At 39.1% G+C, this 14,217-nt stretch overlaps 1 protein-coding gene across 1 annotated transcript in view; it reads right to left on the bottom strand.

Annotated features, from left to right (window-relative positions):
• Positions 1-14,217, bottom strand: part of PRXL2A (peroxiredoxin like 2A) — a 441,868-nt gene that overhangs the window by 101,189 nt on the left and 326,462 nt on the right. The window contains exon 5 of the mRNA XM_044056873.1: positions 4,057-4,221. Coding sequence (XP_043912808.1) covers positions 4,057-4,221 — 165 coding nt within the window. The remainder of the gene's footprint in view (positions 1-4,056; positions 4,222-14,217) is intronic.

Genomic DNA, 14,217 nt, shown 5'->3' with positions numbered 1-14,217 from the left:
CAAATGAATAATCCTCAGGAGTGATGCAGATGGTATAGACTCCTCTGCATCTGAATCCTCATAGGGAGGTATAGATAATTCCTGATCAGAAGAGGAATCAAAAGAAATAGAAACCTGATCTGAAGATTCATAATCAGTGTCTTGCCTAGTCCTCTTTATCAGGAGGGGGATTGGAACCCCTGATCAAGGTAATAAGGTCTTCAGCCATTTTGATTATCTGTTTTTTAGGCACAGTGGCCTGTGCACGTGGCTCATGCGCCAGTTTTTAGTTTCAGAAGTTGCTTTTGTCTTTGGTTTTGCAGCTGTCGTCGGTTTGATATAAAATGTTGAGGCCTGAATATACCCTCAGAAGCCGGTGCCTGCTCAGCGGCTCCGGACCCATCCGAGGGAGATACTCAAAATATTGGACCCATGGATGTATCAAGTGGCGTGCCCAACTCCACATGGGTATCGGCAGGGGCCTGCAACTCGAAAGTAGCGGGTATCAGGGGCTGCAAAAGTGCCTCACTGAGTACCGGCAAACCGGCGACTGGCTTAGGAGAAGCTTCGGCGTCGGTTTTGGACCTCGACTATCTGTCATTTTCTTTGCGTTTTTTAATGTACTGAGGTAGTCGGATTGCCATCCGACGACATTTCTGGGTAGTTAAATCTATTTCCAAAATACTTTGAGGCAAAAATATACCGACGCTTAACAGTGTGTTGGTTAAATCTAGCACAAAACCGACAGCCAGGCACGTTGTGATCAGGGCCTAGGCAAGGAATACAGTATTAATGGAAATCCTTATGAGATTATTTGCTTACCACAAGTAATACAATTATTAACTTTTTCTGACATCGGTATGGAGCAAGAAAAAAGTTTCCCCAATGGGGTACTTAGCTTTAGTGAAGACTTCGGTTCTGAAACTCAAACTCGAATATTTCAGGAGTCGGCCAACTGGCACTTGCGAAATGCTTCTGCTTCGGGCACTGCGCGGCAAGAAAAACTGAAGAAAATGGCTTTGGCTGCTTGTTTTATACCCCTGACGACCTGACGTCATGGAAGAGGAGACAGCGACCGACTTAGGACCCAAGACTTTGGAATTCAGGCCGACTGAGGGCAACCTGCCAGCAGATTACCCAAATGTAATGACTGCAACAGTGAAACACGAAGAACATCCGCTTTTGCAGCACTGGATAAGCTGCTATAGGTTAGTAGATTTACTGTAAGTGGAATTTTTATAAGTAATACATAGAGGTATCACTATACTAAGACAACTCTGTTGTGTAAATAATGCAAATATTATCCTTATTTTAACATTGCTTGAAATAGTGTAAATATTGTTGCTTCTTTGTACCTCTTTTACTGTATTTACTTTAGATATGCTTTTTTGTTATCGTACTTTTGCTACTAATTTTTTTTTTTTATTGGGTGGTGCTGCAGTAGCGTTGTTGCCTCACAGTTAGACGTTGCACGTTCGATTCTCAGTTAGAGCGTCTTCTGTGTCTCGACATGCGTGAATGGGCGTTCCTTCGTTGAAGGTTGTGCGTTAGGCCCGGCAAGCCAGCACGTAAAAATCTACTGCCAATCATTAGCGGACCGGAGTTCTGCTGTGGCGACCCCTAACCGGGAAAAGCCGAAAGAAAGAAGAATTTTGTTATACTTTGCTCTTTTGGACTCCCAAGTCATGGCTGAAAAAACTCAGCTGACTAGTCCACTTTCCCAACACCAAATTTCAGATAAATACTTGCATAAATGAACTGGCACTTCAACCCTTTTCAACCACAGCCTGGGCTCAAGAAAGACTACAGAGACAATGATATGCATACTTAGCAATTACATGTGATAAATATAACAACAGGCTGAAGCACATAGAGCACTTTGGTATGATAACTAGATTAGCATTGGTAAGGCATGCAATACATTGGTCTGAGCATATATATATATATAGATATACACATGATGACACAGTTTGATATTTACAGTTGCAATAACGTCCACTTACAGTGAGATAATTACATCTTTAAAGATGTAATTAACACTTTTGTTAGTGATAGAAACTTGATTCTGATGTGTGCAGAAATTAAATTTTTTGCATCATCCATTGCCTCTATAGCAGAGCAAGAGTTAGCAATGATTACATGTATATACAGCATCTACGTGGGAAAATAATAATGGAACCAAAATTGACCTCTGTGGGATGCTAAGTAATAGCTTAACTGGAGAAAGAATGGACAGCAAGATCTGTCCTCAGGATACATCCACAAAAGTAGGAGGAAAACCAATGCAGGACAGTATCTGATGCCCTATAACAGGCCTAGTCCCAGAGATGGTTTAATAAGGTTTTACAGTCCACATTCTCAAATGATGATGAAAGATAAAGAAGAACCAGGCAGGAATAATTACACTGATCTCTAATCATGAAAACTATATCTATGGCCTTAGTAAGGGCAGTTTCAGTATATAAAAAAAGGACTGGAATGAATCATTAACTTGGTATGCCTGTAAAACTGGATTAATGTGCAAATAAACTATTTTCTCAACAACCTTACTAATGATAGGTTCATATGATCATAGATTAGTATTAGGCTAACTGCCCTTGTGGGTCACTGTAAGCCTAGAAAATTGCCACATGTAAGACTCAAACCCTGTACTTTGTGTTTGTAAGGTAAACAACTTAACCATTATATCAACTTCCCACCCTAAAATTATAAGTCCTTAGCTTCACAGTAGGATAACTGCAGTGACAGTTTTTTTTTTTTTTTTTTTTTTTTTTTTTTAAGGTCGAGCCAATAACCTGAAGACAGACTCAAACTCTGTATCTTATACTTATGAACCAATTATTTAACCATTATGCCAAACCCACCAATTTAGGAAGATTAGAGATGTAAAGTAGTTATTAAGATCACCTGAATCGAGTGTGGATTTCCTTAGGATAGGTATCCCCCATGGCTTCCTTTAAAGCAACTGGAAAGACACCACTATCCAAAAATTAATGGATAAATTATAGGCTCAAGTATATCAAAACAGGCAGCAACGAACATTGGTTGTCATGTGTCTAAGTTACAGATGAAGGGACACATACCAACAATAATGGAGATAAGATCTTTGTAATATGATATCTGAAATTCACTCCAAATAAATGTCATGACCTCTATCTGGATTAAATACTCTTCCCCTGAGTTTAATGTGGAGGAAAGTATGTCTCCCAGTGATACAACTTCAACTTCTCAATCATCCAAATATGTTCGTTTATCCTTTTTGTTGACTAGGTTAGTCCCAGTGGGCTAGTGATTCCCTTTCAGGGGAGACCAGACGTGGTATTTACACTACTAGAAGAAATTTGGCCAGGGCACTGGGGAACTTTTGGCTAGGGCACTGGGGAACTCCACCTGTTTTCAGTAAGTGCCATGGGATTTTTTTTACAGCCACTTGAGCTACCACAAACAGACAGATGGGGTCTTGGTTTATCATCTCATCCAAAGATGACACAGTCAGGAGTACAGCACCCTCACTTATGCTGTAGTGTAGTGTCGGCAATCCATTTACCTGGTGTTGGAACTGAACTCACAGCCTTCTGCACCAAAGGTGAATTTGGCATATGCACATTATATTAGTATTTGTTTCATAAATGTTTGTACAACTGATTAGCCAAAGCTATACTGTCAACTGGTGGGCTGACAGAAAATTACATTACTGCTACATCCGTAACTAACCTCCTGGATAAGATGTTTGAATCGCTTACAAATATCAGCAAATTATGAAACATTTGGTTTGCTGCTTTTTCACTTTTACTTTGTTCTTTGGAGTTGTTTAGCCGTTTTTAAATTATGAAACATTGCTATTACTGGACTAAATGGGCATTCTAAAGCTAACTGAAAGCACTGCTGAGCGGTGATTTTCAGGGACAGTCCAGACATGTATAAAAAAAACCTGATGTGACAAACTGGATGCACAGTACCAGATGTATTCTTCATGGTATCGAATAAATGTTTGCATAATGCTAGAGAAATTCTAAACTGATACTCCGTGTCTAAATACAAGAAATTTTTGCCCTTCAAATAAATGTGGTTATTTACCTGTTCCCTGGCACCAATGACAAACACACCTCCAAGGATTAAGCCTTCTCCATCCAAATTGCCTTTGTAACCCTTCTGCCAGGCCCGTAAAAAGTTCTGCCAAACACTTACACGTACAAAACCCATCAATCCCATTTTACGGCTAAGAGGTCCATAGAAGTGCCTCTAGATGAGAACAAAAGAAAAAAAAATAGGAAGTAGTACAAATTAGAAATCTATTCCACCAAATTCTAACTACAGAATAGGATTTTTGAACATGCTTTTTCCTTAACTTCCACAAAATAAAATTTAGCATACAGGATTATGAGCATGTCACCGATCATAACCAGATTATTATGTGAGAGCTGGCATCTGCGTCCAGAACACAATGAGTTATGACTGGAGCTGCTTCATGTGCTACTTAGTTACAGAGAAAAACAATTAATTGTTGTGCTGTTTTTTAAAGCCATAAAGCACTTAGCGAGTGCTGTAAGAAACAGTGTAAGATATTCTGTTATGTTACAAAAATCAAGAACACATTATCAGCACAGAGAGTAAGTAGAAACAAATTTATTTTTTATTCAGCCACTGTTGTTTACTGGTCAGTACTGGCAGGTTTAATTGCCTAGTGAGATACCCAATCTTAGGAAGTAGTACAAATTAGAAATCTATTCCACCAAATTCTAACTACTGAATAGGATTTTTGAACAAGCTTTCTCCTTAACTTCCACAAAATAAAATTTAGCATACAGGATTATGAGCATTTGTTAAGATTGGTCTCACAGTATAGAAGTACTTAACTAGTTTGTCTTTTTCTGAATATAATCACCATGCTCCCTACACATTATATTAACCATCTGTCTTTCCTTTTCAAACACACACACACAAACGTACATTATGCAACAGCTGTCTTACATTTCTGCTTCAAAAATAAGTTCAAAAAATACAGTTAATTAGCCACTACCAAATTCTAGTTGACATTAAAAATAGGGAAAAAAAAATCAGAGAATAGTGAATATGACAAAAATTAATAAACACAAAGTTTAACACCCTTTATCAGTTTCAATATATTTAAAATGCATCTAGAAAAAATACATTAATTGTACAAAAGTAACACACTGCATAAACAAAAAAATAAAATTCTTATTCTACCTCATCAGCATTAAATAAGATATTGAACTGAATCTATCACTCAGTCCTTGGCCTTAATGTTTCCAGTCTGACTTACAAAGCTGATTTACATCTCACATCAGGAATATGTCTACTTACAAATCCAATTCATACCTCACATGTCAGAAAAAACATCTATTGCCACACTGCCATTACTTTACCAAGGGCTTGTAAGCTCTAAAATTTGTATATGAATGTCAAGTCATTGTTAAGTGCATGTGTTGTAAGTGGACTTTCACTTTTGTTACTCATATTTCTTGCATGCTCTGTCATTCTCTTTCTAAAAGACCTGGTAGTCACTCTTACATAAAATATAGCTCTGGTTTGTACTGCAACATTTACCACATATGATGTACCATAATTACAAAAATCATGGTCATCTTACAATTAAAATGGGAAAGGAAAAGTTTTAGTCTGGTTAATAAACCTGTCCTAACTGGAGTGACCATACAAATAAATTATGTGCAACATAGAAGATTAATGAGGTCTCCAGTTGTAACTGGCTTGTGTTTCAGACATGGATGTCAAGATGGAAACCACAGAGTTCATCCCACTGATCCATGACCAGGATGGAAACACATTGCTCCTTCCCCTCTTCCACTGCCAGGACAGAAACCTGGCTTTGTACCTCTCCTGATGCATGTACAGATCTGGGTCCAGTGGAAATCTTTTGCTCTACCATGAATACAAACACATGAATATAAAAATATTGGTATACTGAAATGCACTTCCAAACTCTTCCTCTCCTTCCCTCTCCATACCTTCATCCATTGAGCACTAGTATCTGTTTCATGAATGCAATATATTTTTGCTACGAGTTTTAAGTCTGATTATGTTATGTTTCAAAATGTTTACCACAGTACATTTCTCTGGTTATGCCTTCTGTTTGTTCTTCTTTTGGTTTTTCCCGGTTACGGGTCGCCACAGTGGAACTCCGGTCTGCTAATGATTGGTAGTAGATTTTTACTGTGCCAGCCCGATGCCCAACCTTCAACGAAGGCATGCCCATTTTACACGTCTTTCGAATGCCACCCGACTGTGGGGAGGACATGCAGACTCCACACAGAAGGCACTCCAGCTGAGAATCGAACAGGAGAACCTCTTGCTGCGAGGCAACAATGCTAATATACTTGAGCTCTTTGTACTGAAATAGTTTGAATCTTGTGCTTTTCAATTAGCATGGGATGTATCTTTCTGGTAAATTTGTTATTTAACAATCAGATCTTGCACTGAGGATATTTTCTTCTGGTGCCTGCCCCTTGGGTGTGAATTCCTGGTTACACTTGCAGCCAACACTATCTCTCACCCATTGCCCAAGAGAATGTCATTAGTGGTTCTTGTAGACTCAAACTGGTCTTCCAACAGCAGGTATGGGATTATTACTCAAAACAGCTTCTCACTTGCTGGTCAAGGAATCCTAATCAATGAGAGCTCATGCCAGCTGGGGATACCTCACTACCAGCATTCATGTATAAAAACTGACCTGTGCAGGTAGAAGGTGGGTGTGTAGATGAAAATGCAGCAGGTACATTCAATCTTATGAATGCAAGGCTCTGTTGGTCTAAGGTTCAAAAATGTCTCCAAAGGACAACTTTTCTGAAGTGAGCACATTTCCGCCATGTAAATATCACAAGTACGTGTCTTTTTTTACACCTGACTCCACTGGTTCATCCTATCACACCTGCAGTTTGTTAGGTCCTCACTTGTGTTCATTTACAAGCGGCTGACTGAATTCATCACAGCAGACCTATGACCTTTCAGATAGGAAGTTAAGACAGCATTTACACAGACATGGAAAAAATCTGGTCAGAGCAAGAGCACAATGGGAATTCCCCTTCTATCCAGATTACTATAGTACTTAGATTGCGCTTCCCCCTCTCTCCTGAGTACTGCAGTACTTCAGTGGAAATTCTTCTCCTCTCCTGAGTACTGTAGTACTTCAGTGGGGAATGCACCCTCTCTCCCAAGTACTATAGTACTTCAGTGGGAATTCCCCCTCTCTCCTGAGTACTGGAGTACTTCAGTGGGAAGCTCCCTTCTCTCTTGACTACTGTAGTACTGCAATGGGAATGCCCTCAATGTTTGGTGCTTTGTTCTTTGGAAAACTTCACTGCTGCTTCTACTACTTTCATCACTACTGGTTCCTGATCAAAGGATCAGAAAGTTTGTTCTTTACAGGACAATGTCTCTGTGCAGCGTTTCCACCTTTTCTTAATCTTTTCAGCATCATTCTACAAAGATCCTTGAGCATCTTTTAACATTGCAATTTGTGACTGTATATTTCTCTTTAGTTCTCATAGCTTTTGTTCTTCCTCTGCTATTTCCTGATTTTATCTCCCAGCAATCATCATCCTTCTTTTCTAGCAGCACATTATACATTTTAGCCAAGTTCCAGGACTGCTTTTATTTCTTCTCTGTTATTATCTTCTCCACATTCCTGGACCTGTTTAATTTCCATGTAGAATAAACCATGAGAAAAGGGACTGTATGAAGAACATGTGGACAACCAAAACATTGAGAGTTGTTACATACAGTTAAAGTGCTAACTCCATTTATGATGTTATGAAAAATAATTCAAAGGTGCTGGAGGGCAAACCAGAGCAGCTGGCCCTGTCCCAAAAAAAAAAAAAAGTAGTAACTTCAGAAAGTTTTTAGCAAGACATTTTGATAACAGGAGTTCCTGGGAGTAACTATAAGGAAATCAGATTTCCAGGTGCAGCTCGTGGTACCAGACTGCTGGCTGCAGCACCCCAATTTCCTCATTAAAAAAAAAAGTTTAATTCGTATTTTTCTTACACATTAGTAGCAGTTCAAACTGCAAGCTAGTCTGCAAATCCAAATAAGTGATGTGGTGTGGAAACTGGAGCAGTTCCAATTTAGAAGGGGAAAAAAAAAAAACTATGCTTTTGTCACCATACTGTTTTTAGAACAGTCTGGATTAAGACTGCAGGCATCAACTAAGATGCCCAGAAGTCACTGCGGTTTAATCCTCAGGATATTGGAGGTCGATGGGAATAAGTCAGCAGCCACATCATGTAATTGAGTATATGGCATGGCTGCTTAGTCCATTTACTTTCACGTTCTCTTCCTGCACTTAAAGTACACCTCTTCCTGCACTTAAAGTACACAGCTAATTTGCGAGAGTGAGGAAATCCATCGATCAGACTTTTTTTTTTTTTATTCTGAGTGAAACTCAGAATCAAACTTTAATGTAAGAGACGCCAAGGAAAGCTATTTATAAATTAACCCCCCCTCAAAAATTAAGTTTACATTTTTTTTGGTAGGGCCAACCAAATACTCTCTCATTTTTTTTCCTGGCAGGGGTCAACCAGATACTAGTGGTCTGTGTCTTTTGGGGGCTCTTGATGACTTTCTTTTCTTAATATAATATCCTGGCAGGGTTAACCAGATGCTAAGGAGGCAGCGTGTTTTGGAGACTGTGGGCATTTTTTAAATATAATATCCTGGCAGGGTCAACCAGATACTAAGGAGGCAATGTTTTTGGAGGCTGTTTGATTGTTGATGTCTTTTTTCTAATAAAATATCCTGGGAGGGGTCAAATAGATATTAAATATGCAGTGTGTTTTGGGGGCTGCTTGTGGATTAAATGAGTCAATCAAGATACATTAGGATGGCGTGTGGATGTTTTGCTGTTGAAACTGGCCTTGCATGACTAAATTGTGTATGGGTGAACATAAGTAATATCACCTGCAAGCTCTTGGCTGTGTAATGTGAAAGAAATACAGTAATGTAACCACTGTCATCTGTCTTTATTATCTTAAATCTTGTATGCTGAAAGCAGAAACTGTGGGGATATGCCTAGCATGTGTGAATGAATTGACTGGCTTTACTGTTGTACTTTTCATTTGCTTTGCAAGAGTAATGTGAATTTGAGTGAAATAACATAGACCATAAGCTCTGAACTCTCAATATTGTTTGTGTGAAATAATGCATAAATTATTAATGTCTTTTATCCTTTTTACTTTTAACCTCACAAGATTAAATCAGATACTGTGGGTGGGGTAAACAATAGAGATTGGAGCTACATGTGAATGAACCAACTGGCGCTGCTGTCTACTGCTATTGTAATTCTGGCTTTGCAAGATTGTAATAGTTGTCTGTACTTTCAGTTGAATGTAATCTAATTATCAAATATACAAGTCATTTTATATCTGTTCATGTATATACTGAATGACTATTTAAAATGTTTGTAATATGTTAAAATTTGTGCTGGTACACATATGTTGTGAATAATGTTTCTGTCAACTAAATGAAATTAATGCAAGTATGTAACCTAACTGTTACTGTTATTTCTACTTTAATCCTGACAGGGTCAAAGCAGATACTTTTGTTCGGTAATGGGGAGGGGTGCTGTTTGTGAGTGAAGTGAGTTGCCTCCCCTGCTGTTTACGGTTATAATTCTGGCTTTGCAAGATTAGCATGTATTTTGGTAAAGTAACCTGTCATACAAGCCTGTGCCAGTGTCTCACTACTGTGTACTCAGTAGTTCCATGCAGTCAAGACCAACCACTTTTTTACTGCTTAGATTTTGTGCTGTTATAGCATAACCTAAATACCTCATTAGCTCTGAAATGGACCTAGACCTGGAGAAGGAATTTATCTTGTAGTGCTTTGTAAAAGTACACCCAGAGAGCCAAGTTACTACTTCTAGAATACTTCAAGAATCCAACCCTTTCCAAAAAGCTACAGATGAAGCAGGTCTGTATCATATATTTGAAATTCCAAAACATAGAACACCATAAGCTAGAACATGGAATTTCGAAATATGATAGCATCGAACACTCAGAATAGCAATTTTTTTCCCAGGGAAAACAATTTGCTGTTCCAAGAAACATACACACAACACAAGCACACCAAAATAAATAAACCACACACACACACACACTTAAAACCCTACTTCTAACCCTACACTAAACCGTACGTACATTTCTACCTATCCACTAACCTTAACCCGCACCCTAACCCTAAGGTCCGTAACTGTCGCACACTTACCCATACGAAACTATACACAAACTAATTAAAACACACACATACACTTAACAAAACCCTACTTCTAACCCTACACTAAACCATACATGCATTCCTACCTATCTACTTACCTTAACCCGCACTCTAACCCTAAGGTCCGTAACTATCACACCACAGTGGAGGAAATAGCGAAGCCACGGAACAGCCCACCGAAATCTTGCCTCAAGTAAGAATTCGATGTTCTGGGGCTTCACTATTTTCATCCTTCGATGTAATTGGTTCGACATTATAACATTCAAAGTTTTGCAACTTCGATGTTATAATGTTATAATACAGAGTGTGTGTGTCTGTGTGTGTGTCTGTGTGTGTGTCTGTGTGTGTGCCTGCGTGTCTGTCTGTCTGTGTGTGTGTGTCTGTCTGTGTGTGTGCGTGTCTGTCTGTGTGTGTGCGTGTCTGTCTGTGTGTGCGTGTCTGTCTGTGTGTGCGTGTCTGTCTGTGTGTGTGTCTTCCCTGGAGTATTTTTTTTGTGGTGGAATAACAAAAGGTAATAGCCTGAGGCAATAATTTGGAAATAGTCTGCTTTGACACAGGCTGTTCTTTCTACTTTCACTAGAAATGAACTGATCAGAAGTTATGAAAGAGTTTGTTCTATCAAGATAGCCCCAGAGTTGTATGTAGACATCAAAGGTAATAAGTAACCTTTCTTCCTCACTTTTAGGTTCTGAAATGAAGACAGGGAGATGGATAGATTAGCTTAAGATAAACCTGGGCACATCTTTAAGCATAAAAGAAGTAGTTCTCAAAGAAACCCTATTCCTTGTGGAAAATGAGATAAGGATGACCCACTATAAGGGCTTGCAACTCAGACACTCTTCTTTCAGAGGTCATAGCAATAAGCAAGACTGTTTTCCATGTCAAGAACCACAATTTTAGACTTCCTGTTATGGTGCTGTTAGACCACTGATGGCAAACCTTTTGGGCTCAAGAGTGTCAAAAATTTGGAAACTGTCTATCTTGACTCTGCTGGTGTGTCACCACAACCCCCCTGAACAAAAGAGAAACAATTCTTTACATATTTATTTTAAAAAATACAGTCCAATCATGTGTGCTGCTATGTATTATAAAAGTAAAAGAAAAAATCAGTGACTTACAATAAATAATAAATTCCTGTGCTCAATTACAATTGAAGTACAGAATTTTCAGCTAAAGGAACATCTGCTCTCTGAACTTAAGAGGAAATGAAAAGACCTTATGGTCCAGGAAAAGTGAGTCTTTGTAGACCAGAATTATTGATATTCAACAAAAAAGAAAGATTTTTTGGGCAGCATAAAAAGCTGTAAAGCCCTTAAATGCCACTTTAGATTGATCTACTCTGCAGAGTTTAAGGTTTACCAGACAACTGGATTGAGGTCTTTCTCTGATTTGGGGAGAGTTTGGAAGGTCATGGATCAGTACAGACTAGATGAGTTTCTCACCAGTCCTGTGATCCAGCAGTGCACCACCCTGGGAGAGACCATTTCCTCTCTTTCAGAGGAGAATGCAGAAGCAGAAAGAAATCATCCTGAACATGAAAAGAGTTAGTGAAGCTCTTTAAGCCACTGAGCAGCAGGAGGATGAGATTCAGGAGACCAGGGTCATGCATCTACTTTCCGTTTCACATTCACTGTCAATAAGGGGGGGGGGGCAAATGAAGACTGGACATGTGATGTGCTGAACATCCCTGATCCTTTTAGGAAACAATTATTCTTGAAACAGGTCATTAACACGACAGTGTTTTATTACTCATCTTACTGTAAAAACCTTTGATGGCTGTTAGTGGTTGCGACCATGACTTGAAAAGTTAGGTTTATGGAGTTTCTGTAACTCCTATAACTCTGTTATACAAGATACTGTTCTCTCTTGTATGTTTCATAGGAAGGATGTAAATAGGGAAAATGTTACACAGAAATTCCCTTTTATTTATCTGTATAAGGGACGGATTAACATCAAAAACAACAAGTCAGTAGATTGGGGTAGGGCTTCTTTTATTAAGACAGGTTTTGAAATCAAGGGGACCAGGAAAGTGGATTTTAGGATATCCAGTGCTGCAACGGCATTGACATTGAAACATCTGTTTTGATTGGTGTAGGTGGGATAAGGAGTGGAGGTGCTGATCTACAGAAGTCAGAGAAAGATTATTAATAGAAGCAAAGGGCAAAAGAAAAACAGTTAGTAGGGAATAACAGGAAGAGGCTCTTCTGGAAACAGACATATTTTGAGTTTTATTTGGGTATGACTGTAAACTGAAAAACGTGCATCTTCTGCTACAGTGGATGCTGCATACTAGGGATGGGGTTAAAAATTGTTGAAAATCAAGGAAGATGTCTAGGCCGGGGTGGGGGGCAATGTCTTATACTACACTTTACAGGCATCCTACTTTTAGCACAGCACAAACAAAGCAATGTTCACATGACCTATAGGAAGACTGATGGGATTTCTATTGGGGCAGGGGAGAATTCTATACAGTTATTGCATTTTGTTGCGTCTATATTTCTAGAGCTTGTTGTTTAATCTGAAATGGTTCACACTGTTTTCCACATCTGTTAATTCTCCCCTTTTTTCTGTTGTGTTTATCTGGTCTATAGTCAAGCCTTGCATCTAAACCAAATGTTTGTGGCTGTCAGGGAAGTGGTTCAGGACCCAACAAATACTTCAGTCTTCCTAAGATGGGTACACAAGTACAGCAACACGGGATGTAAATAGCCTCACAGATAGAAGTAATTTACTTAGAGTGTTAGAACATATTAAACAGGTGAGTCCAAATATACTGCTGCTTCAGGAAGCTCATCTTAATCCTGAACAAGAGGCGTTAACTAGGGGGTCTTTTGCTGCTGGTCACTGCAATCAAAGGCAGGAAAAGAGGGGTGATAATGCTAATTAGAAAGAGTGTCTCTTTAATTAATGACATCAGAAAGAGCAAATTGGTATATGAAGATACAATGCTCTACATAGTTCATTTTTTCCCGGTTAGGGGTCACCACAGCGGAACTCCGGTCCGCTCATGATTGGCAGTGGATTTTTACGGTGCTGAGTTGCTAGGCCGACCCCCAACCTTCAAAGAAGGCATGCTCATTCACGCTCGCACCTACCTGCATGTCTTTAACATCACTCGACCACAAGGAGGACATGCAGTCTCCACACAAAAGGCGCTCCAGCCAAGAATTTACTGTACGATTTATAATTCAGTTTTACTGCACTTGATTATATGTTATTTATGGAAAAATATATATTTTTTTGACAGAAATGACAAATTGGGGCAATATATCCTGCATCCGAGGGACCTATGGGATAAACAGACTTACAGCTGGGAATTTTTATCTTCCCCCAGAACCTCTAAGATGGCATAATAAATATTATATGGGGGGTGATTGCATTTTAATTACCTCCATGGAGTATGTTAGTGGAGGACCCGTAAGATGGCTACTGAGAGTAGACTTTTTAACAAGATGGTCAAGATTCCTAGAGTCAAGGAGGAGACAGGAGTTTTATTACTATTCAGCCCAATACAGCACTAGAGTAACACTGAACAGAATATATGTAATGGGGAGCACACACATCTCCTAAAGGCTATGCATTCCCACCCCATATTAATATCTGATTGTGCCCTCATGGAGGTGGCCTTGAGATATCTTTCTGAGCATCAGATACAACGACACCAGAAAATAACTCTCTATTGGCTGAATAACCCATGAAAGAGGACTATACTGGTGGAAAGAAATAGGGAAGGTCTACCGTCCTTCAAAAGTAGTAGAAGAAACCCATGCTTCCAATGGGATCAGTACAAATGGGATCTAAGGAGCAAGACAGAAAATTATGATATGATACTAGCACTCTGGATTAACAGACAAGTTTATATGCAGCATAGCTGAGAATCATTAAATTGGTTCCAGCTAATGCAATTAGCCAGGGATGAAGAAATAGAGGCAGACTCTGGACAGTGTGACCAGGAGTGGGTTTACCACCTCTCTAGGCAACGGATAACTT

Source organism: Protopterus annectens, chromosome 14.part0, assembly GCF_019279795.1.
Source record: "Protopterus annectens isolate FY-2018-M chromosome 14.part0, PAN1.0, whole genome shotgun sequence".
In the NCBI taxonomy this organism is placed as follows: domain Eukaryota; kingdom Metazoa; phylum Chordata; order Ceratodontiformes; family Protopteridae; genus Protopterus; species Protopterus annectens.
This window is presented reverse-complemented; position numbering and strand designations above follow the sequence as displayed.